This window comes from Drosophila gunungcola, unplaced genomic scaffold (assembly GCF_025200985.1).
Source record: "Drosophila gunungcola strain Sukarami unplaced genomic scaffold, Dgunungcola_SK_2 000026F, whole genome shotgun sequence".
Classification (NCBI taxonomy): Eukaryota; Metazoa; Arthropoda; class Insecta; order Diptera; family Drosophilidae; genus Drosophila; species Drosophila gunungcola.
This window is the reverse complement of record NW_026453205.1, coordinates 979,260-1,005,184: the sequence shown is the minus strand read 5'-3', so window position 1 is coordinate 1,005,184 and position 25,925 is coordinate 979,260. Positions and strand designations below refer to the sequence as shown.

The following is a 25,925-nucleotide window of genomic DNA, read 5'->3' as shown; positions in this document are numbered from 1 at the left end:
ACTTTTTGGTGTTGCGTTACTTGCAGCAGATAAAAGCAGAGTTTCCAGGTTTTGAAGTATGTTATCTATATCCTTAGTGGTGTTGATGACTAGACCTAGGCTGATGTGTGAACTTATGTACTTTTTGTATTTTAGCCAGTTCGTTCTATTCGTTGTTAACAACTGTCAGTTTTTGGGCAGCTGATGGCACTCAAAGAGTATACTTATATATATATTTTTTTTTTTTTTTTTTTTGACCAACATACCAGTTCCTGCGTAGACTTTGCCGTCCGGATGATTCGTGCTATAAAATATATAATTATTAGTGTAGAAATTGTTTTTGCTTGTAAGATGCGTTTCTGAGAGAAGTAGAGAAGCTGTAACAGATCTAGCTTGTTATGAAAAATTCCATTAGAATTCCAAAAGCAAATTCTAAGAGAAGAAATTATTTACTATGATGGTCGGTACGTTTTCGGGTCAGGTGATTTTGATTCTTCTTGTTGTCTGAATGAGTGTCATGAAGTTCATTTGGATTTTTTATCTCCATCTTATTATAGATGGATACAACCTGCTTCTGGTCGGAGGTCAACTGGAACTTGCACCAGGTCCAGGGTCCCTATCATGCTGCCCGAAAGAGATGTTACCGTCGTCAGCTACGTCTGACATCTACACCTTCGTCACTATCAAGCCGGCTGACCTCCGAGGAACTCTCCACAGTTTTTGCTGAAAGTCATACTCAACTTACGTCCGCTGTTTCCACACTCATCGGACCCCAGCGGCCTATCCGCCTAAGCGCCTGGTCATTTCCTCACTGGCGACTTCTTGCGAGCACTGCCAGACTGGCTGGCTATAGATGATCAGCTGAACTGCTCACAACGATGGAGCCGTTTCAGCGCTATCAAGCAACATTTTTGGAGCCGATGGTCAACAGAGAAAGTATCTTTACGAGCTACAGGCCCGAACGACATGGTAATAATCCACGAGGATCACGTCCCTCCGCAAAGCTGGCTATTGGCCGCATTGAAGCGACAATACCTGGCAAGGATAACCACTTTCGAGTCGCCGACATTCGGACTGCAAGGGAATCATAAGGAGCCCCATTCATAAATTTGCCCGTGTAAAGGAACTGGGTACTTTCGATTGGGCCGGAATGTTGGGCAAATAAATTTAAAATCCTCATGTTATACTTAAACTTGAATATCATTATTGTTTAGTTGAACCACCCGTTGGTGGTAAAGCTCTTGTACCAATGCCCATGCACTTTCACCACTCTGGCCACAAAAACTGTTGAATACGTGAGAATAAAAAAGTTCACTTTTGGTACCGCGAGGAGACGGTTGTTATTCGCTTCATTACCTTAACTATCCCCCCGACTCCCTCAAGTCTCTTGTGGGTCAGAAAAACGGTTATGGTCCATCAATCACTCACTTAAGAACAATCAAAAAATTATATTACAACGATATCATAGCTGTAAAGGAACATCACAGCTTCATTGTTTTTGAACCTTTACGCATAAAAATCAAAATCGAGGTATTTTATACTCTTTGACAAACTACAAACGACACTGTGACGACCCACCGTCACAAATATATAAAATTCAACTTTCACATTAAAGCTTAAAAAGAACATTCCAAATACTGGCCTTTTATTATTTAAACGCGCGCCCAAAACCAACAGCACCCGGTCACACTTATTCAACGAAGTTATCGATTGCCGATAATCATCGCCCAAAAAACCCGATTACCCAAAGCGGGATTATCATCATCGTCCGATTTGGTCACACTAAGCAGCGCCTATATAAGCGGAGACACAGCCCACCAGGCACTTGCGTTCCGACGTTTCTTGAGGAAACATCAACTAAGAGGAATTTCCACATCCCACTAGAATATCGAAGTAGTTCGTTTCTCTAAAACGACCCAGAACACTACGAACCCGACGTACTCGAACGACGAGACACGACGACACCAAGCAGTGCACAACCGGCCCTCCCGAACCAACCATCGTGCAGCGCCAACGCCAAGCAGTTCCTCGAAACATTGCGCAGTGTCAGCAGCAAGCAGTGCAACATACGGTCCTTCCGTAGCGTCGATCTCGCATACAAAGCAGTGCGATACTCAACGAGCTGCGATATACTCGACCCTTCCGCAGCGTCGATATCAACCAGCAGTACCACATTCGGTCCTTCAGCAGCGCCGACTTATCAAGCAGTATCACTCTCGTTATAATTATAGTTAGAAAACGTAGTCTTAATCAATCGTACTATTAAAATATAACCATACTCTGTAGCGTTCGATTTGTGTTATTCTTTGGGAAAAGGGAGGTAAACCGATCAAAGGAGGAAATATATTTCTGTCTCGAACCCTGGCCACGGCGAGCTATACCGCCTCCCTAAACACGGTCGTTACAACACCGATTTTTTTTAGCGGGGAGTCCCGCGGCTTACCACCCGCCCAACGTCACGATTCGCGAGATTTAAAATTAGGGTACAGAGACCGGGACAAAGTAGGTTCTACATTTGCGTGAGTGTCTAAACATTTTAGGAGCGGCAGTGAGTTATAATTAGATGTTATAGAGTAATTAATTATAGTCAAAACATAACACTCTGAAAGGCTCGTGCAAGTCATAATTAGATCTACAATCATTCAATATTAGGGGAATATAATTGCTAGTTAAGCTACTTGGCACAGTGATGCCACGTATAAGGTTATTAATAAAGATAGTGCCGCGCATCTAGTACTTTCCTTTCAAATTCCTTTGACCATCTTTTATTAAAACCAAGCATCAAACATGAACAAAATATGATCGGCCTAGAAGGACGCCAAAATCGTTTACAAAAGCAGTTCTATGTAAAGAGCAGGTATAAGTCACGTATTTTGGATTGACACAATAAAAAGTCAATTACACTGTAACGACCTGGTTTCTTAAGTATCTCGATCGCTACGTAAACGTTTGGCTAGCTCAGAGAGGTTTATATTGGGTGAATGTTTTTGACCAAAAGAAAACGCAAGGGTTGTGTTGGGATCGTAAAGGTCTTATTCGTCTCCTTAAATATAGCCTCGCGGCTCTTCCACTACTGCTACTGCTGCTACTCGTCGCTCTCTTCTGCGGCGTCGCTCCTCGTCGTCGACTGCTTGCTGGTGTCTGACTTGTGACGGCTCCAACGAGACTCTAAATGTTATGCGAACCTCACTGTCGGGACCGGCAAGGTGTTCCGCCTAGCAGGTAGGACTAGGTTCTGTCTCTTCGCCCAGTTACCTTTATTACAGGTAGAACTAGGTTCTGCCTCTTCGCTCAGCCACCTTTATCGCAGACGCACGCAAGGATTACTTGAGCTCGATTCAACCACGACCTAGCACCCAACATCTCAACATTGTAGCCGTGTAGACTCGGTACTTGATTATCTTGCTACTGGTCTCGCGTACAGGTACTCGCTTTGATTCTCGCACTATTACTTCGGGGTCAAGCTGCGCTTGCGCCGCTTTTTTATAGCCTGTGATGGTCCCGTTATCCCTCTCCTCCAGCTCGCGTGATCGGGTCCAAGGTCCACTGCCGCACCGTTAGTTCACGGTGCGTCCTCTTTATGCAGTCCGCCAATTTACCGTTCCACCTTGTTGCACGCCGTATGAGGGTCCAATGTCCAGCTCGGTACCGTTAATTCACGGTGTCTCTGCTTTTCCCGGGTCCGAGGTCCGTCGTTTACAGTTTGCCTGTTGCCCTTGACTCCTTCGGCATTTTCGCTCCTTCGCTGATGCTATGCAGCTCCCCTGCATTGGGATTTGTGGAGAGTTTTAAGACTTCTCACATTTCACCCATTCTTCGGAAACGTGACGAAAGTGGTGATTTTCCCGCCTTTGATGTTCGTTCATTCAAATTCCCTGCCAAACTCGTACTGTTCGTGATCATAAGACAGTTCCCCGAAAGACTTAAACTTTCCCTAAACTGTTAACATAAGACTTTCCTAGACAGCGCCCTGAAAGAAATTTATCTTTGCTTAAGCCTGTGCTCCGTTCCCCAGACAGTTCCCCGAAAGGTTTTAACTTACCCAAAACTACATCTCGTTCCCCAGACGGTTCCCCAAACAACTTCAGCTTTCCCAAAACTGTTTCTCGTTCCCCAGACAGTTCCCTGCGTGGAATTTAAATTTTCCGGCCAGACAGTTCCCCGTCTCCAAAATCACCATTTTGATTTCCGTCGTCTGGCCATTCTACTGAACACCTACCGATCGCATTTATCGATGAGGTTCAGCAGTGCCATCGTCGTTGCCGATATCGTTTTGGTTGTCCTAAGTTGCCAGGGCTGCATAGGTGTGACCGTTCAATGAGAAATCTAATATTTTCTTGCACCCATCTATCGCAACTATCGATCGACCGCCTATCGTTGAGACGCCCCGACCCTAATTTTATCAATGGCCTCTTGGTTTTATGTAAACTCTGAATACGGTGAGTAAATTCGATCTTTGGAGACTTTTTCTTGACTAATGCCTCTTTTCCGCTACACTATGCTACACTTCGGCTTTGCCTCGTCTCCTCCGGCCCTGACTCGCGGGTGCACAAGCGGTGGGCGCCGCCAATCGATGGCCTCGACCGCTTCCCACATCCTGGCCTCCTCCTCCGGTTCGTCGGGCGCGGGCCATGTCCACGTGACATGATGTGACTGATGTCGCGGTGCATGCCCGGCCAATGGTACTTTGCTGCCACCCTCGCGATTGTCTTCCGGCTTCCCATGTTTCCGGCCGTCGGCATATCGTGGTTCCCATCAATGACTCGCTGCCCTGATCCGGTTGGTACTCGTAGCTTCCATGCGATCAAATACTCGTTGCCCGCTCTCTGAGGAATGTGCCGGTATAGCCGGTCGGCCTCCACTAAGTAGTCCGGATATTTTTGGGGGTTCTGGGCTGTCTTGCCCCTTATCCAGCTACATTCGGCTTGTTCCTTCGGTTCACCTGGTCGCTTCGTCTTCATCCTTGGGCAGGCTTGAGGCAGGGGCTGCCTTGACAGTGCGTCTGCCACAATATTCAGCTTGCCTTTCCTGTACTCGTTTTCGAAATCGTATTGTTGGAGCTCCGGTGACCATCAAGCTCTCGATGCTATTCAACCACTTTAGGGCCATGTGATCTGCTATCACTTGGAAGTGGTATCCCTCCAGGAAAGGCTTTAATTTCCTTATGGCCCACACAATGGCTAAACATTCCTTTTCAGTGGCCGAGAAAATATTCTCCGACACATTCAAGGTCCGTTTCATTCCCATTTAGGACTCTTTCGGAGAAGGGCGTTCAGCGGATGCACTATTGTGGCCAACTCTGGCACAAAACGCCTTTACCAAGATACCACTTCAAAATAGCGCAGCTAAAACCGGTGGTTTTAGCAACGCTATCGTCGATACCTTCTCCGGATCTGTCCAGATGCCCTGGCCAGTAATGCGATGCTCTAAGTATTGAAGTTCCTTCCTGAAGAATTTACACTTATCAGCGTTTACTTTCAGGTTCGCCGCCCGCAGTCTTCTAAATACTTCCTTTAGGATTCCCGGCATCATTTCGGGTCCTATAACCTGGTCCAACGCTCGTTCGAATGTTGCTGATGCCGAGTGCAAACCGAAAGGCATAACTTTCCACTGGAACAGGCCTTTCCCTGGCACTGTAAATGCGGTGTACTGCCTGCTGGCTGCCTCCAACGGTACCTGCCAGTACCCGTCCTTTAGGTCGAGGCTGCTAGTGTATTTAGCTTCCTGCAGTTGGTCCAAAATATAGTTGAAAATCGGCATTGGGTATGCATCCTTCACGGACTTTGCGTTGATCTGCCTGAAATCCACACACAGCCTTCATTTCCCGGTCTTCTTCCTCACCATGACTATTGGTGAGCTGCACGGACTCCTTGACGGTTCGATGCAGCCCTTTTCAAGTAGTTCGTCTAATTTGGCGTTGATCTCGCCCTGCATTTTTGGGTTCTTCGGATAGTACCGCTGTTTGACCGGCTGATCGTCCTTCATGGTGATCCTGTGTACTGCCACGTTTGACGTGCCTTGCAGATTTTCCAGGCTCTCCAACTCGGTCTTTAAAAACTGGTCCACATCCTTTTCCGAAAATCCCTTCGGGGCTTCCACGACTGCAACCGACAGTTTTTCCTCCAGCCAGCCTCGGTGTCTGTCCCTCGCCGGTATCATCACGCTGTGATTTTGGTGAGGAAGTTCCATCCTAGCACCAGTGCGTCGATTATTCCTGGGAGGATCAGCAGCTCCATTGACACTTTTCTTGTGCCAAGTCCGATTTGAATTCCTAGCTGCGACTTTACGTTTCCGCATCTACCGTCCGCCATCTCTACTTGTCTCTTTGTAGGTCCAACCTTTCCTGCCGCCTGCAGCCGGTCCGGCAGCTCTTTGCTGATGAAACTCGCTGTCGCGCCGGTGTCCACCGTGGCCTTAACATTCGCGTCACCTATGAGCACTGTGGCGGACAGTTGCATTTCTTCCGCCTTCAGGTCGCCCATTATTTTTGAGAGGCAGCACCTTACGATCCCTGTCCGCCCCTCGGAGGCTGGGATCGTTGCGCGTTTCCCGAACAGCACTACACCGTTCGGACACCAATCTTTCCGCATCGCCAGCAGAACGTGAGTCTGCGCCCCCGCATCTGCGGCAAGCGTTGGCTGGATTCTGGATAAATCCACTGCGATCGGTTGGTGGTCCGTGTTCCTGCGCCGTATGCCTCCGTGGCGCATCCGTGTCCTCCTGGCACCGCCTACACACCGCACCCTGCTCTGCCCTTGGCCTTGGCACTGGGCGGTTCTGTGTTCTCTGGGAGTGGTTTTCCATTTCAAACTTCTCCCGTTGCTCCTCCAGCTTCTCGAACTCGTCCAGGTGCCCAGGTGCCGACACTCGTACGGCCGGATAAACATTCGGAAGGCCGGCGTGCTGTTCTCCTTTATCCTGTTCAGGACTTCTTTATCAGACACACCCAGGGGCCGCATCATCGTCTGCCTGTCCACCATGTAATCCTTAAATTTTTCCCCGTATGTCTGCCTCCGCTGCCTGACCTGGTCCGCTAGCTTCTCCATGTAGCCTCGAGGGAGGAAATAGCTGAATATGAAGTCTCCCCAGCTGTCCCACTATGAATCACTTTAGGGCTCTGCCCTGCAGCAGCTCCCGCATTGCTCGTGGGATCTGGTTTATATCCAGACCATATGTCACGGCTGACCACTCCACTTGCTCCATGTACTCCAGTGGCTAGTCGTTGCCGTCATACCGAAAGTTCCACTCTCGGACTTGCTTGGCCACCTTGGCGTAGTCCTGCGGATGTGGCCGTACGCTTTCTTTCCTCTCGCGGCTGCCTTCTCGCTGCCTGCCGTCACTTGCCATGCTCTGAATATCCAGGCTTGCTATAAGGCCTTCGGCATCTGCGGCTGTTAGTTTGAATTTTGGGACCGGCAGCTTCCGGAATTTGACCTCCAGACCTGCCACTAACTCTGCCACGACCGGGTCTTCTGTTATGCGGTCAACCGTCTCTGCCAGGGTCTTCCTCATCGCCTCTACCGAGCCCTCAAGTTCTATTCCCAGAACATTGCTCACCTCGGCGAAATCCTCCTTCCTGAGATTATAGATCCAAGTCATGGCAATCACTCATGGGCACCAGATGTAACGACCTGATTTCTTAAGTATCTCGCTCCCTACATAAACTTGCGGCTCGCTCAGAGAGGTTGTGGGATCGTTCCAACAAATTTATATTGGGTGATTGCCTTTGACCAAAATACAACGCAAGGGTTGTTCCGCTACTGCTTCTGCTGCTCCTCAATTTAACCACGACCGCTAGGTCCGTTGGATTTCAGCGTTGTAGCTTCAGCCTTGTAGACTTATAGTCGTTCGGCGTCTCGACTTTGCGATCTTGATCCTGGCACTCGGCACTTGATTAACTTGCTACTGGTCTCTCGTACACGCACTCGCTTTGATTCTCGCACTATGTCCTCGGGCTGAGCTACGCTTGCGCCGCCCTCTTATAGCCTGTGCTGGTCCAGCTATTCCTCTTCTTCAGCTCGCGTGATTGGGTCCAAGGTCCACTGCCGCACCTTTAGTTCACAGTGCGTCCTCTTTGTATAGGTCCGAAGTCCGCCAATTCACCGTTCGACCTTGTTGCCCTTGCCGTGTGAGGGTCCTGTGTCCAGCGCAGTACCGTTAGTTTACGGTGTCTCCGCTTTGCCCGGGTCCAAGGTCCGTTGTTCTCAGTTTGAACTTGTTGCCCTCGACTCCCCCGGCATTTTCGGCACCTTGCATCGGGATTTGTGGGGAGTTCTAAGACTCCTCACAACAGTTAGAGTCGTTTAAATTTATTTAATTATCCGTGCACCAGTTTTGAAAGAGATTTAGATCGGATTGTAAATCTTTGTGGTAGGAGATATCTTTAAACTGCAACCATAATTTAACACCATCTGAGTACAAAAGTGCGAGAATGACTTATAACTAAGGGGAGGTCATTAATAAATAAAGTGATAAGTAGCGAACCGAGATGGCTCTCTTGTGGGACGCCGGAGGTATCATGGAGAAGATTAGCAGTTGAATTTTGAATGAGTATCCTTTGAGTCCTGCCAATTAGATAGCTTGAGACCCATCTAAGTTACCTACAAGAACTACTAAAAAAGTGAATACAAAGCATTTAACGGGACAACAGCCATCTTAAGTGGGACAAAGCAGCAAATCAGGCGACTCATTTAAACATAGAAACCTGACTGGGTCAACTCGAGGACTGGACGATAGACGCACAGACTTATACCCAGCCCAGATTTATTGACGTGATCGAAGGCACGGGCAGGTGGACTTCTACACCTCTTAGACGATGACCGACACGGATGCTTCAAGGCGTAACTTTTTAGGTTCAAGCACTTATCCTCGGCAATGGCTTACATTGTTATAGAGTGCATACTAGGCGCTGGGGACGGGAGCGACGCTCAGGATCCAGCTGACAAGTGGATATCTGCCTTCAGCAATGAATAGCTTTGCGGCGGTTTCGTGGGAACGGCACACCTTCCACATCTCTCCCCTACTACTCACCTATCCTTGTATATATTTAAGCTTAAAACTGAAGCTTTACGTTTGGCTAAAATCTGCTTTTTATAACTGCTTCTCAAATATGATGAGGACGTGGAGGTAATTCTCCTTGTAGCCTCAACATTTTCATAAATGTTAATATCAGCAGATATCTTCCCGAAACTCCGACTTTTTTTCGTCCCAACATTACATTGACAAAGCTGAAGTTGACCTAAGAAGGAACATTATTGTCGTTTTTTACAAGCAATTGTGAGTAGCCATCAAACGCTCCTGCTCTGTCGCTCAAAGTTCTTAAGTTTTTTGATTTCTTACGCCATTTTTAAACAGTGGTCCAAGAAAGGGCGGCTTCTTTATCAATAAAAAACTGTAAGGCAATAATAACGACTGGCTATAACAGTAATTCTGTACAATGCCAAAGTGTCTTCGCTTGAGAAAAGGCCTACCCTACTAATGCGGTAAGTTTATCAGGCATAATATCAAGGTTATATCTACAGAGTTAAACCGATAAAAATAGGTATCTGCTTTGGGGCTATGCCTTGAAAAGTGGTAGCAAAAACGGTTGCATGTGTTCTGGTCCCTCAATTCTAAGATTAAAACAACCCTCCTTCTTTTTATATTCCTAAACTGTAACTTAATTGTACATTAAACGTCCCTGCAAGTCTGAATAACTAACTCTTGAAGAAATTACACCGAAATCCAAGATATAAAACTACCGTTTCCAGGCAGTTATTTTAAATTTTACTTGATCATATTTACCCTTATCATTTGAGTGTCGCACTCACGCGAATCGCGTTGCCGTTATGCAGTCCGTTTCTAGTAAATTAATAGCCACTTGATCCCCTGACAAAGAATCAAGTATCGTAATTTTGTGTCTGCTTATTACTGCGCTAAGTGCCTGTAGACCACTACACAAATTTACCTTGTTCTTTGAACTTTCTCACTTCACTCATTTGAAAAAAGGCGTTTGTTGTAAATAAATAAATATAAAAGGCATTGAAAAGGCATCTCATCTGCAAGATATCTGCTAGACTAACACTGTAGACCGTTTGATCCTGAAAATGATGTTTTACTTAATCTGAAGTTAGACCATGTAATTGTTCAGTGGTAAAACAATCCTGGGAAGTGCCTGCTTTGGTAGGATTCTATAAATTAATTTATCACCTTCAGACAAACTTAAAACAATGCTCGATACTACTTTTATTGAAAACCTTTTTACGGTGATGTGCAGAGTCCCGAGTTACACCTTTCCTTCTCATTGCCTAAAAGAAATAAACATATAGTGCTATATAGACGCAGAATTAAAAATCTGCTGTGATGGTTCGATCATAATGCGTAATACACCAAATCGAAAGGTATCCCAAAAAATGCGTTTTCATACCAAGACCTTAGGAAAATTAATTGGTGATATATAAACGCAGAATTAAAAATCTACTGTGATGGTTCGATCGTCATGCGTAATACACCAATAGAAAAGTATCCCAAAAAAAAAGGGATATCATACCAAGACCTTAGAAAAATTAACTTGTCCAGGAGAACTTTAGTTGAAAAAACGCGTTGAATTACATCCAAATTGCTTCATTTCGATGCTCCAAAAAAAAAATTTTAAATTTTCGGAAGTTGTACATACTAGTGGCCCTTAAGACAACAAGCAAAGCTTGATACGAGCAGAGCCCACTTTTCGCTGGAGGCGTAAAGACGAGATCGCGAGTGGTAAAAGAAAAGAACACCAAAAAAATGGACAGATAATTTCAAAATACATACCATACTAAAAACCAATTAATAATACTAATTACGTGTAAAGTAATATAAGATTAATGCTTTTTAAACTTATAAAGAGTCGGTAGTAGAAATGCTATGATAGAGTTTATTATAGTCATTACAAAGAACTTTAAATGGCTCATTCATATCATAGTTTGATCTACAATGTTTCAAAATAATAGGATGTCGTTTCTAGTGACACGATTAGACACTGAGATATGTACATACAAATAAAAGTTTTAACAAGCATCGTTCTGCGGTTGGATAAATATGATAAATTATTTAGGTAACGGAGCTGTGGCTGTGCGAGCTCTATTGTTATACACTTTCTGGCATTCAGTGTCTTGGACCCACTTGTAACTGCAGGGGACCTAACAAAGGAGCTGGTGAACCAATTCGCAGTAGAGGCTAGCACAGTAAAAATGCTAATTGCTTTCTATGCATCAAGGATCAAGCCGATCGTGTGTATCGGCTTCTTTTTTGTTCGGGGTGAGATCAGCAACTTTTGCCTCTACAGCTGCTACTTACCACCGCGCCTTTCTATCCAAGAAATCGTAGCAGTCCTGGATGAGCTGGTTAGCGACGCATTAGGAAAGCGATCACCACGTTAGTGACTTTAATTCCTGGGCAGAAGAATGGGGCTTAGCCTACACGAACGCAAGAAGCGAACACTTCAGAATGTGGACTTTAGCTTCTGCAGCGACTCGCTTTTCCAGCGTGCATAATGGTCACTTAAAGAGTTATACGGCTAGCGGCCACAAGGCAATAAACTGCAACTTAGACAACAGGAGGCCTACCATAGCCCCTCCAGCGCCACGACGCTTTAACTCTAAGACTATCCAGCCGGATAGGTTCCTTAGGGAATTTTTAAATCCTGCAATTAGCGACAACGCAGAAGACAGCGTGGCGAGTAAAACTCAAGCAGCCAAAACGACATGCAGAGCCAGCATTAAGGGAACGAGGAGCCAACACCGCCACCGGTGTTTTGTCAAAGTTTCAAAGCATTTGGTTACAAAATACAATTTTTACAAGGAATTTAAATAGAAAATATTGCTTGAAAGTCAGATAAATGTACCTTTCCTTAAATACAAATAAATTTTTATTTCTATGTGATACAAAACTATTTTTTATTTTTTTACAATTAATAATGTTACGGAAATCAAAAATAATATTTTTTTTTCTTCAAAAAAGTCGAAAAAATATTTTTTTATTATTTTCAATACAAAGTTATACGATTTTCAATGTTTGCGACACTTCCAAATAGGCGTTCCCCTTCGTTCCCCTAGATATCAATATGTAAATTACTCGGAATTATTCCTTGAAATGTGCTGTTTTTAACAAGTTGCGCCTTTTTGCGCGTTTTTTTTTTTTAAGAACGAAATAAATAAAAAACCTAGCGCGCTTCCACATTTTTTGCAAGCTTGCGTGTACACATTTGTGCCGGAATTTACATGCGCTGCAGTGTGCTAAATGCTTTCTGCAAGCAAACCAACTGGTGACGGTGTGGTGAAATCGAACTTTTTGAATTTGTATGCACGGCTCTGAAATAATAAGTGCAAGTTTGCTTCCTATAGGTATGCTTGGGGAAGAAGCATCAGAGGCTCGAAATAAAGATTATAAAAATTATGGACAATTTTTGAGTAGAAAACATAGCCGCATAACAACTTTAGAAGATGTTTTTAATCGAGCTATTGACACTTCTGATCCGAAAATATCCTCTATAAACCTTTCTTCGCGTCTCACGCACAAGATTATTCTCATTACCTAAAGAGGTAGTTGATAATAAGTCAAGAGGCTGCAACTGAAAGTAAATCTTCAGTTGAAAAAGAAGAAGAAGATTTCTATGATGAGGAAAAACATAATATGTCAAATATACTCAATGAACTGAATGAAATTGAGCTCTCAGAATATGAAGAAAATGAAATCAAATAAGAAATTTTTAAAAAATTAAAAAAATCAAAAAAAAAAAATTAAATTTAAAAAATGCAAAAAAAAATTAAAAAATTAATAAACAAAATTAAAAAACCAAAACAAAAAAAAAACGGGATGTTAAATCGGTTTTGGAGCCTTCTCGTGGCACATCCTGAGTGCTTTAGCAAAAGCAGCTAATCCTAAGCGTAATATATAAATTATAAAACAAAATTATCACAAATCCTTTTTAAAATATATAAATTGATATAAAAAAATTAAAAATAATGATTAGAAGTAATTTAATAACAAGTTTCAATGAAAATTAATCAGTTTTTAGAAAAGTCATCATATTCAGTCCGCCATTTGAGTCTGCCATTTTGAATTTTGAAAATCCAATTTCAGATTCGGAATCAGCGACCCCAAGAACATAAGATAACATACTAAAAGTTTTAAATCTATTGATAATTTGGGAGTTATTAATTTTTGCCACTTTTTTCCAGTCCTGGCCCACTGTGCACTGGCTTACAAATTTAAATTGATGAAGTCCTCCAGAAATCAAATAGATTTACCGGCGGAATGTTGAGGTAAATAACTTACTAGATTCGTGAATGTTTCATCTTCAAGACAAAGTGATAAAATTATTTTTTAAGAAATAATTTATGATATGACACTACATTGTTCGCCTCACTCATTGACGGATTCATTGAAGCTCAGAGACAGAGACAACTATATGGATACTGCTTGAGATTTTTTTGGTTTTAAGTTCACGGTCACACTGCCATTTTAAAGTTAAATTCAAATATTATTTTTTTGTTCATTATATTGTGTTTATCCCACTATTTTTAGCATTTAAAGGATTTCAGTTGTCAACATTAAATGGCAAAAAGTATTTCGTATACACTTAAGCCTCGCTTTTTTATTCCGTTTTGTCGTCAACTCTTATCAATAAGCAAGATTGTACTTTTTAGATACGATTTTGCTGATTGATGTATCGGCCCCGGTGGTATTTCAACGAATGTTATTTTTGTTGCCAAATTCCGTCTAATATTTTCTCCATTCTTTGTTCATTGGAATAGTGATACGTATTGTTAAAAATAACAAATGAGCAATGAAAGAGGTTAACAATGTAGTGTCATAAGTCCATTAAGAAGAAATGGAGATAAACAATAAAACTGGCATAAAAACTGGAGGAAAACGTAATTCACACTTTAAAACAAGAAGGAAACCAAACTTCGGCAAGCCGAAGTTCATAATACCCTTGCAGCTATTGCATTAATTAAATACTTTTGAAAACATTTAAATTATGATTTACTTGAGTATGTGCTGAAAAACATTGAAACTATGATGATTTGCAGCTCAATTATTAGATAGTTATTTTATATAGTTTTAATATTTCTTTGGGAGCTATATGCTATAGACGTCCGATTTTAATAAAATTTATACCATAATTCTGAAATAATTAAACATTGCTATATGTCGAAGAACTAAACAAAAAATTAAAAAACAGAAAAGTATTAATTTTTTTTCATTTATTTTTCCGATTGTTCCTATGGGAGTCGTCCGATTTTGATGAAATTTAAAACGTAATTCTGAAATATTAAACCATTATTATCTCAAAGAACTAAACAAAAAATTAAACGGACGGACAGACGGACGGACAGACGGACGGACAGACGGACATGGCTAGATCGACTCTACTAGTGATGCTGATCAAGAATATATATACTTTATAGGGTCGGAAACGTCTCCTTCACTGCGTTGCAAACTTCTGACTGAAATTATAATACCCTCTCCAAGGGTATAAAAAATGGTACCATACAAAAAATGTTGAGTGTCATTTTTGGAATCAGGGCGTCGATCTGCACAGGAAAATCAAGGTTTGATCTCTGGAAGATTTCATCGATTTAAATTTGCAAACCAGAGTTATTGGAAACATTTTTTTTTGTTTATCTGTCATTTACTGGTATATTTTATATAATTTAAAAATAAATTTTAGTGTATACTTTACCTCTCGAGTTACTATAAATCCAGCAGTCAACGGAGAAATAAAGGACGCAGACATATGAATTGTTTGGCAAAATGCCAGAACGGCAGCAGAATGTCCATAATTCGGCGCTAAGTCAATTATATTAGCCATTGCTCCTGCATAAGATGCAGTTATAAATATCACCGCTATAAACCATACAGTTAACAAAATGTGGACATTATCTATATACCCGATACAATATATCAAGAGCCCTGGAATAATTTGTGATAGCGCGGTAAATAATTTTCTTACATTAGTTAGATTTAAAACCTTGTACAACACAAATTTATCAGCCATATAACAAAAAAATACAGATGAAATATACGAGCAAACAAATGGCATTCCAGATAGAAAGCCATTTGTTTCAAAATTAAATTTTAAAACGTTTCCCATAAAAGTGGGACCATTAACAATAAAAATATAATGTACAAATATTCGTCCAAACGTTGTTATAGCAATCGCCCAAGCAGGAAAGGACTTAAATATTTTCAGCCAGGGGACTTTAACTTTGGCTGCATTGTGTACTTCTCTTCTTACGTTAAGTTCTATGTATTTTAGTTCTTCTTCAGCAATCCGAGGATGCTCACGGGGTGTATTAAAAGCTAGTAAATACCATAATAAACACCATCCAAGTCCTAAGCTGCCTGTTGTATAAAAAACGTATGTCCAACCAAATTCTGACAAAATAAATCCACACAACGGGTAAGTTAGCCCGATACCAATGCTGAAACCTTGAAAACTTGACATAAAACGTGAACGTTCCGTTAGTGGTATCCAATATCCAACTATTGCATACATGGCAGGCCAAGTGAGGCCAGAAGCAAAACCCTGGACAGATCTTAACACAATAACAGCTATGTAATGAAATTTTGCTGCTGACGGCATCAAAATGCTACAAAAAGCTGTTGCTAACTGGGACCATCCAAATACGCACTTGGTTCCAAACAGTTCTGTAGCAACTCCTCCAGCCACCTGTGACAACACGTAACACCAATAGAATGAACCTATTATGACAGATTTTACAATAGATATTTGATCTTCAGAGCCCTGAAAAAAATTAAAATAAAATAACTTTAGCTACTTTCTTCATAATAAAGTTACCAAAATTATTGGCGATCCGTTTTGTTGGTTTTGAGTAGAATTTCCATTTGTAAACATAGCCACCAAAGCGAAATTCATGTCGTTGCGCATCATAAAAGATACCAGAAAACCAGACCAAGAAAGGAAATATAACACTAGTCGTGCAGGAATTTTGTCTGTAATAAATAAAATTCTGATATTAAAAGAACGAAAGTAAAACTGGCATTAACAATAATATGACTTTAATACTTGTTAATTAAATGATATAATTAAAAAAAAAATAATAAATATCATGCGGTATTTTTTAGTGATTGAAAATCATTAGACAATTACTATCAATATTACCAGAGAAACTAATGGTCTTAAATCACGGTTGATGGGTCTTTGTGTAGCTTTTTTTTATACCCTTGCAGAGGGTATTATAATTTAAGCCAGAAGTTTGCAACGCAGTGAAGGAGACGTTTCCGACCCTATAAAGTATATATATTCTTGATCAGCATCACTAGTAGAGTCGATCTAGCCATGTCCGTCTGCCCGTCCGTCTGTCCGTCCGTTTATATGCAAACTAGGGTCTCAGTTTTAAAGCTATCTCCATGAAACTTTCCCAAAAGTTGTCTTTCTATTGCAGGTAGTATATAAGTCGGAACGAGCCGGATCGGACGACTATAGCATATAGCTCCCATAGGAACAATCGGAAAAATAAATGAAAAAAAAATTATAACTTTGCTGTTTTTTAATTTTTTGTTTAGTTCTTCGAGATATAGTAATGGTTTAATATTTCAGAATTACGTTTTAAATTTCATCAAAACCGGACGACTATAGCATATAGCTCCCATAGGAACAATCGGAAAAATAAATGAAAAAAAATTATAACTTTTCTGTTTTTTAATTTTTTGTTTAGTTCTTCGACATATAGCAATGTTTAATTATTTCAGAATTATGGTATAAATTTTATCAAAATCGGACGTCTATAGCATATAGCTCCCATAGAAATAATAAAAATATATAAAATAACTATCTAATAATTGAGCTGCAAATCATCATAGTTTCAAAGTTTTTCAGCACATACTCAAGTAAATCATAATTTAAATGTTTTCAAAAGTATTTAATTAATGCAATAGCTGCAAGGGTATATGAACTTCGGCTTGCCAAAGTTTGCTTTCCTTCTTGTTTCTTTTAAAACGAGTCTTATAACAACTAATTTCAATTTAGATAAAGCATAACATGAGGCTTAATTACGTATTAAAAGGGTGTTAACCGTGTATTTATACTTTTTAAGTCTTCGCCAATATTTCTTAGAATTCTTCAAAAATTACGTTTCTCTTTTTGACTTGCCTTTTTTATACCCTTGCAGAAGTTTGCAACGCAGTGACCGTCTGTCCGTCCGTCCGTTCGTTTCTACGCAAACAAGTCTCTCAGTTTTAAAGCCATTTGCATGAAACTTTCCCAAAAGTTGTCTTCTCATTGCAGGATCGGACAACTTAATCATATGGCTCCCACAGGAACAATCGGATAATCAAATTTTGCTGTTTTTCTATCAGACCTGTTCCAGTTTTCACTTTCGAATAATTCACACGGATTCGAATTTCCCAGACCTGTTCCAATTTCCAATTTTTCCGAAAGAACAGAAAATTAATTCTTTTAAAATACTTTGCGATAACATAAAGTGCAATTGAAATTTTTACCTTATTCTTGTTACAAAACAGATTTGGTTAATAGGAACATTTTTGACTTTTTAAAAATGATTATGTGATGCCACCTCAGAATCGCTTCGATTCCAACCTACTGGAGTTTTGCATGTCCGCCGCCCCTGTTCTAGATTTCGAACGAATTTGATAGAGACAAAGCAATGGTTGTCATGGTACAAAAAAGCGAGCGCTTTTCGGTTGTGTAAAGTGTTAATTATCTAAGTTTATTTTAAAAGTGTTTTTGTGCTTATTATCCCATAATTTAATGTACTTATTGTGCAAAGCGTGTTGTTTTGGGACCTTGGGAACATTGATTCTTGTGAAAAGTTTGCAACACTGGTGCCAAGCAGCTGATTCACGCACAAATTTTAAAATACAAAATGTAAGTAAGAAAACCGAATATTTTTTCTATTAAAAATTAATATTATTAGGAGGAAACATAAGAAAAGCAAACAAGGCGTCATATTTATGAAGTTTACGGAGGAGAACATGCACAATGCCCGGTGGTTTGTGAAAGGTGACAGATATTGCAAATTTCTTTGAATTATTTCGGGCAACACAGCTGATTTCCACACGAGCTGTTCAAATCTTTTGTTGGTCAGTTTCCATCACTGCCTTTAAAATAAGTAGAATTTGTTATTTTTGGCTACCAATGATTTTTTGATTGATTTTAGACATTAAAAGTGTGCACAAAAAGATAAGGAACAGCAGCGGGCCAAATGTTGAACTTTGATTATGTTAAAGGGAAATCCGCCGATGCTAACGAATTTACTTCCGAGTGAAAACTGGAACAGGCCTGTTTTTTTTTTTATTTAGTGATTTAGAATTACGTTTAAACTTTGATCAAAATTGGACGAATATGTTATATAGCTCCCATAGCAACAAACGGGACATTAAAAAAAATGTATTTAAAACATGTTGTAACTTCTCTAATTTGTAATTATACAACTTGGATCAGCATGTAACCATTGTAAAGCATTTCCCTACAATTTGTCGGTACTCCGCAGCCATAGCTGTGCAATCATTAATTGTAAACATAAATGTTTAGCTAACCTTTGCCTGTGAGGGCTTAGGTTAATAATTATTATAAACCATTTATAACTCTATTTTATTTAAATGACACCCAACAAAAACGTACCAACAAAATAAAAGTGCAGTAGAAAAAAGTGAGATCACCAAGAGTAAGTTACCGAAAATAAAAGTGCAAAAAAAGTGAAGTCACCACAGTTTTCAAGGAATAAAATGCCGATAATAAAAGTGGAATAATTTAACAGAAAAAAACTTGCATAAAATAAAATTGCGCCCTCCTCCGAGGGAACAAACAGAGAAAAAGGGAACTGTAGGGAAACCTCTCGCCCCCCTCCGAGGAAACAAACAGAGAGAAAGGGACTTGCAGGGAAACCCCACGCCACCTCCGAGGGAACAACCAGAGAAAAAAAAGGGAGCTGTAAGGAAACCCCATGCCGCCTCCGAGGGAAGAGCAGCAGCAGCCGTCGGCAAAACAGAACCATATGGTTTTTATCCAAAATGTTCGCCAATAAATGAAGAAAATATTCAACTTTAAAAAATAATAATTCATGAATAGGAACAACAACTACGTCTCATCGGATGTGAAAATTTTAGATAAATATAAGTAAAATTATAAAAATAAAAATCAAAAGACATCAACTAGAACAGAGTTAAGAATATAGCGAAGAAGACCGCCACCCATCGGCAATATTCGAATATTCGAAAAGCCGTTTTCGACACAACGAACTCAGAAGTTCAACAGACAACAACAGAATGGAGGCCGCCATAGCAGACGCACTCCAAAGGCGGCAGACACAAATTTATGAAAAATTAGCCACAACTATGGGGAATTCTTTACTTAAAGATAAAACTCCGAAAATCAAAACAATCCAGGAGATTTAAATTATAACGGGGAAGGAATGTAGCGAACCCCTTGATATGGTTAAATCTGTTCCAGAATTCGACGGGAAGCAGGAAATTTATGTTTCCTGGCGACAGGCCGCCACTGCACTATTGCGCTAACGACCACATTTTTTGGCCAAAACCCATTTTTTAAAAGTCGTTAAATATTGTTTTTATTCGCGATGGATAGGGGTAACCTTAATCTTAAATATTGCAAGTACAAGTTTAACAGAACGCATTACTGTTAAGATATCAGCTGTTAAAGTCAGTTGTTGGTGCAACTTGAAGCGAGTGCTGTTTAATCGTAAACTTTTTCTTCCAAATCTAACACTATTAAAGAAACCAATTCAAGTGATATTTTTTGGCATGCAGTCCAACAATAGTGGTTTGTAATATGTGTTCGTAAACTTGAATTGTAGATATTGATTGTGGTGTCCCTGTTATCTTGTGAAAGGTATAACCCCAAAAAAAACTAAAATCTTGTAGTGATTTGTAGTGATTCAAGCACTTTCAAACTCTAAAACTTGTTACATGTTCTATATTATTCAAGTATTATTCTATTCTGTTAGTATAAAAGTGCACTTCTGCGCACTTTTTCTGATTTTTAAAATTTTTAGGTTCTAGCCTCAAATTTGCAAACTCCGAATTGCTTAACATATGCAAAGGAGTGCAAAGGAGATTGCCATTTTCGAATTTATGAAAGCGTGGACCTTGTTCCAAGCAAGATGAGGCAATTTTGGTTTAAAAAAAGTCAAAGCCTTTGCTACAATATAACACAGACCTGGGCAAAGTGAAATAGAAACTTAAATCTATTCAACCAAAGGCATTCTTCTTGCCTTAGCTAGAATAATGTTAGAATAAATAAAACATTAAAAGCGGTTGGACGGCCTATACTATTCTTTCTATCGAAAAAATATAGAACGTAAAGACACGAAGCGACAGATCTAGCATCCCTGCAGGCGGGCAATGCTAGATTAATAATTCAAGCTGCAAGTGCAGCTGCTCGAAAGCGCGCTCAGCCCGACCTTGCCTATATTTTGAAAACTTTAGCTTTATGTCCCGAATTGATTAAAACGAAAATAATACAGAGTTTTTTAAACTTTTTCAATACAATTACTGCGTTTACTTTGAAAACAACTTCTCTCAAAAGAAAACAAAATTTTTCTTTAGTATTTACCAAAAAAAATTCCTAAAAAAAGGGCGTAACCCCGCCCATTTTTTTTAAACCTTGCTTTCCGTATCAAAGACTTAATTAAAAAAAAAAAACCCGAGAAAGTTGCTTCGTTAAGTTATTAATCAATGCCACAAAAAGTAGTCATTTGCCCCATAGTGCACTGCAGCCTACAAAGCAGCCGTTTTTACCAGGCGGTCGGAATTCTAAAAATAAGTAAGAGGCCCAGCGGCAGCTGTATTACCCTCATTTAATACGATATTAAATTTCACGCCATACTGGAACGTAAGATTTCGCGTACGCGGACAAAACTCCGTGGCATGTAATTAAGCAAGAAATAAGTTTGTCAAGACAGGGTGACCTATCCTTGCTAAAATATTATGACGAGGTAGTACGGAAGCTAACGCTAACGCTGCCCAGCGGCAGCTGTATTATCCTCATTTAATACGGTATTAAATTTCCCCGCCATACTGGCACGCTAAAATTTCACATACGCAGACAAAACTCCGTGGCACGTAATTAAGCAAGAAATAAGTTTGTCAAGACAGGGTGACCTACCCTTGCTCAAATATTGTGACGAGGTAGAACGGAAGCTAACGCTTCTAAAAAATAAAACAATTATGACATACAATATGCGGCTGCAGCATCCGTTCTTAACAAACAACACAGAAACGACGCTTTACATGCGTTTGTTTCCGGTGTAAAAACATCACTGAAGGTAGTTGTTTTTCCCGCGCAGCCACGGGACGTGCCATCGGCACTGGTATTAACCCAAGAAGCAGAGTCTGACTGAAGCCTTTTTGCGGCCACTTTCGCCAGGCACAACGAAGAAAGAGTAAATATGTCAAACAACCAGCAACAAGCAGGTTGGAAAAATTCGCAAACATATTACAAACAAAACGAAAATTCGGGACCAAAGTAAATAAAAAATGCGTTGTTTCTGTGTTCAATACAAAAACATCCTTTTTCCTTCTTAGCGTTCTTAAGGACTTTGACGGCATTATTGGGCTCGACTTGCTTAATCAAGTAAATGCGAAACTCGATTTTACCAGAAATACTTTACACGCTAACAATGGAACTGAAAACATTCAGTTCACTAAAGCAGAAAACGTTAACTTCATAAAAATTGATGACCAAGACGTTCCCCCTGCAATTAAAACCACGTTTGACAAAACTAAAAATCACATAGCTTTCGATATAAATATGATTGCCATAATAAAAATAGACGGGTACTCGGTATACTCAAAATCTTACCTGCATCCCATGAGTTCGTCAATGCAGAAATTAATCAACTTCTTGCAGAGGGCGTAATTAGGCCATCCGAATCTCCATATAACAACCCTACCTGCGTTGTGGACAAAAAAGATACTGACCAAATTGGGGTCAAAAAGAAGCGATTAGTTATCGACTTGAGGAAATTAAAATAAAAAAATACAGATGATAGATACACCATCCCTACAATTTCGACAATACTGTCAAATATGGGCGAATCAACAGTCTTCACAACACTCGACCTTAAGTCAGGCTTTCACCAAATAGAGCTGGCAGAAAAGGATCGAGAAAAAACGGCATTTTCAATAAACAACGGTAAATACAAAATCTGTAGATTGCCGTTCGGGCTAAAAAACGACCCAAGCATTTTTCAGGGAGCCATCGATGATGTCTTAAGGGATGGAAAATCAAAGTTATGCTATGTGTATGCCGATGATCTTATAAAATTCTCAAAAACTAAGGAGGACCATCTTAAAGACGTGGGCTGGGTCCTAACAAAACTTTTAGAAGCAGGCATGAAACTATCCCAAGAAAAATCAAAGTTCTTTAAAAAGAGCGTTGAGTTCTTGGGATTCATAGTATCACAAAGGGGGCTTCGAACTTCACCTGAAAAGGTCAAGGCCATTAAACATTTTCCCCCACCTAAAACGCATTTCGACCTTAGATCATTTTGTAAGGATGCGATTGCTGGGGTAGGCGTCTCAGTCAACCCAGGATCCTCCCCAGATAAATTTATAATCTGTTGAGACAGTTGAGGACGGAAGTATTGGTCAAAGATTTAGGGCACTCTCGTGCTCGGAAACTAGCAGGGATTTATACCCGAATGCCCACGCATTGGAAAACTACCTAAAGTTATAGCCTAATTCCATTGCCGCATTAGTGGACTTTTTAAATGTGCCTGATTATATTGGCGCATTAGCATTTAGCTAATGCTACTCCGACATGTGAGTGGCACGAGCAGCTGATCTGGGTTTGTTTACTTTTGCATTTTGGCAAATCCAAAAGAAAATAATCAAAATTATTGAACATGAGTGAGTTTACTAAACTCTGTAATGCTCAGCAGGGCATCTATAATGCGACCGAGGCATTTGCCAACTTGGACGACAAGGAAGAGAAGCTGATTACGGTGTTATGACGGGTTTGAAATGGAGACCACCACAGTTTCCAAAAAGGGCTAGGATCCCCGTATATGTGGGAGTTATTTTATGCCAGAGATCCAGCAGTAATGCATTGTGGTACTGCGAGCAGAATTTACAGCGTGCGCTTTAGTTTTCAGTCATTTTTATACAAAATAGTTTTTATTTTCAAAAGACATCAAAAATTGCGCCAACCTTGCATATTGAAAACAGCTGCTGTAGTGGTGGCACGAACAAAATATCGTTCAACATCGGTATTTTCCGGTATTTTTTCTAAAAATTTTCGGGGCGAATGGTTTTTAATCGCATTTAATAATCGCATTTATTTTAAATGCGGCATTTAGTCTTATGGGATTCCCTGTGTAAATAAATGCGCATTAGGCTAAATGCGTTTTAATGCGCCAATGGAATCAGGCTATTACACAGCCCGCGTAGCCGCAGGGAAAACTAGCTAAAATTACACAGCCCGCGCAACCGCAGGGAAAACCGCCCGCGTAGCCGCACGGAAAACTAGCTATAACTACCATGCCCGCGTATCCGCAGGGAACCTTGACTAACACTGACACCCCCGCGTAGCCGCTAGGAAAATCTAGCTAAAAAAAACTACCATGCCCACGTATCCGCAGGGAACCTGGCTAAACACGCCACGCCCCGCGTAACCGCAGGGAACCTGACTATGATCACTACGCCCCGCGTAACCACAGGGAACCTAAAACACATTCACTTTTCACAGTCTAACAATTGGTTAGTTTATTATATCCTCTTCCCTGCCTCGTTGTCCCTAACCGCACTCCTCTCACCTCGTTCCACTCGGCCAGGTTGTCGCTGTTGTCGTTTTTGGGTGAATCGCGGATCCCACGCACTGGGTTGGACGGCCGCTGTTCTGGCTATTCTAGCTATTTGCTAGCTTACTAGCTACTTTCTGGCTTATTGTCTGATATTTACAAACAAGTACGCGGTTGTTCTATGGGCCGTAGGAGAAACTTATAATTATAAATATATATATGTACATAAAAGAAAGAATAAAAAATGTGATTCCTCACAATTTCTAGGGTTAGATAGCTACTTTAGGTGCTTTGTCAAAAAATTCGCGACAATCGCAAGGCCATTAACAAATATCACGAAGGGAGAAAACGGAAAAAAACAAGCAAATACCAGTCAAGGAAAATGGACATCAAAATGAACAAGGAACAAAGGGAAAAATTCGACAGGCGGAGAAATCCTAGCATAACAAGATGTTTTACTCTCGTACCGAGACTATAACAGAACTTTTTGTTTGACAACAGATGCCTCAGGCTTTGGTTTGGGAGTAGTCCTATCTTAGGATGGGCGACTGATCACGACGATATCACGTGCCTTACGAGACAATGAAATAAATTTTGCAACCAACGAGCGAGAGCTTTGAAAAATCTACGGAATTATTTATACGGGGTATACGGTTTACAGATCTTCACTGACCACCAGCCCCTCATCTTCGCCGTCCCAGATAAAAACCCTAACGCAAAATTGAAGCGCTGGAAAGGAAATATTGACGATCACGGCGCAAAGCTGGTTTATAAACCATGCAAAGCAACTCTCGTGACAGACGGCCAAGAATCTGATGTAGCTTCAAGTTATAGTGAGCAATCACTAAAGTAAATCATAGACAGAACTGAATCAGATAATAATTGAAGAAGGAAATGATTAATCCATAGACACATTCATCAAAGTGAGACACATAAAAAAATAGCTGACCGAGAAAATTTGCTTAATACTTTACAAGATATAGTTAATGCTGAAGTAGTAAATGCAATACGTTGCACTTTACCCACCTTGGCATTTATTCAACACCAACTAGTAGAATTATTTCAAAGCACCTCGTTCAAAAATGCGAAAAACTTTGTGCAATACATAACGAATACGACCGAGCAAAGAGAAAGTGTTATAACAGAATATAACAGGGCACACCGAGCAGCTCAGGAAAACGTACAACAAGTCTTGAGGGACTATTTTTTCCCAAAATGCTTCGGTTAGCAACAGAAAAAACCTCGAATTGCAAAAACTTGTTCCATGGCGAAGTACAATCGCTATCCATCTAAATAGGCGATAGGACAAACACCGATACCTGCCTTTGTGGGAGAAATTCTCCACATTGGCATTTTTTCTATGGACAGAACCCTTTTACTAACATGCACAGATAAGTTATCGAAACTCGCCACAGTGCAGGCAATTGCATCGAGGGCTATTGCAGATGTAGAAGCACACATATTAAATATAGTAATTTTTTTCTAAAGATAAAAACCATCTGTTGCGCTAATGAAAAATCTTTAAACTCCGAAACTAAAAAATCATTTCTATTCAGTAACTTCAATATCACTATTTCCACAGCACCTCAAACGGCCAAGTAGAAATGTTTCATAGTACCCTGACGGAAATAGCCAGATGCCTAAAATTAGAAAAAAAAAACTTGAACGAAGCCATATAATAGGTCAATTCACTCAGTAACCAATGAAAAACCCATTAGTAAGAAAATTCAACAAGCCCAAAAAAAATTCCTTAACCAAATAAAGAAAGATAGGACCTACAAGGACTATCACGTTGGCGACAATGTTTTCCTAAAAACAAATAAACGTCTAGAAAACAAGCTCCCGCCGCTATGTTACGGGATTAAATAAAGAAACACACCTTTTAAAAATTATTTTGGCAAAAAATAGAATCGTTATTACGGACCTAGAAAACATTCTCATGGGCTTAACCCTGGCAAAATTAGATATTGTAAGTCTGGCAATCCTAGATAGCACCGACATTGGCGAATTTAAGGACAAACAGCCTATTAACATTAGTTTAGTATAATTATGGGAGGTATCTAGTATAAGTGCATTCCAAAATTCTAAAATCCTCCACTTTCTTATTAAATTTCTAAATCCTAAGATCGTATGTAAGAAACTAACGGTCTACCCGGTCTAGCACCACAAGAAGATCCTGGA

At 40.4% G+C, this 25,925-nt stretch overlaps 1 protein-coding gene across 1 annotated transcript in view; it reads right to left on the bottom strand.

Moving 5' to 3' along the window:
- LOC128263904 (vesicular glutamate transporter 1) overlaps positions 1-21,825 on the bottom strand; it is a 90,257-nt gene extending 68,432 nt beyond the window's left edge. Inside the window, exons 1-3 of the mRNA XM_052999181.1 lie at positions 21,806-21,825; positions 15,803-15,957; positions 14,684-15,748 (exon numbers count right to left, since the gene is read on the bottom strand). Of these exons, the coding sequence (XP_052855141.1) occupies positions 14,684-15,748; positions 15,803-15,895 (1,158 nt within the window). The 5' untranslated portion in view covers positions 15,896-15,957; positions 21,806-21,825. The remainder of the gene's footprint in view (positions 1-14,683; positions 15,749-15,802; positions 15,958-21,805) is intronic.
- Positions 21,826-25,925: the final 4,100 nt, after the last annotated feature.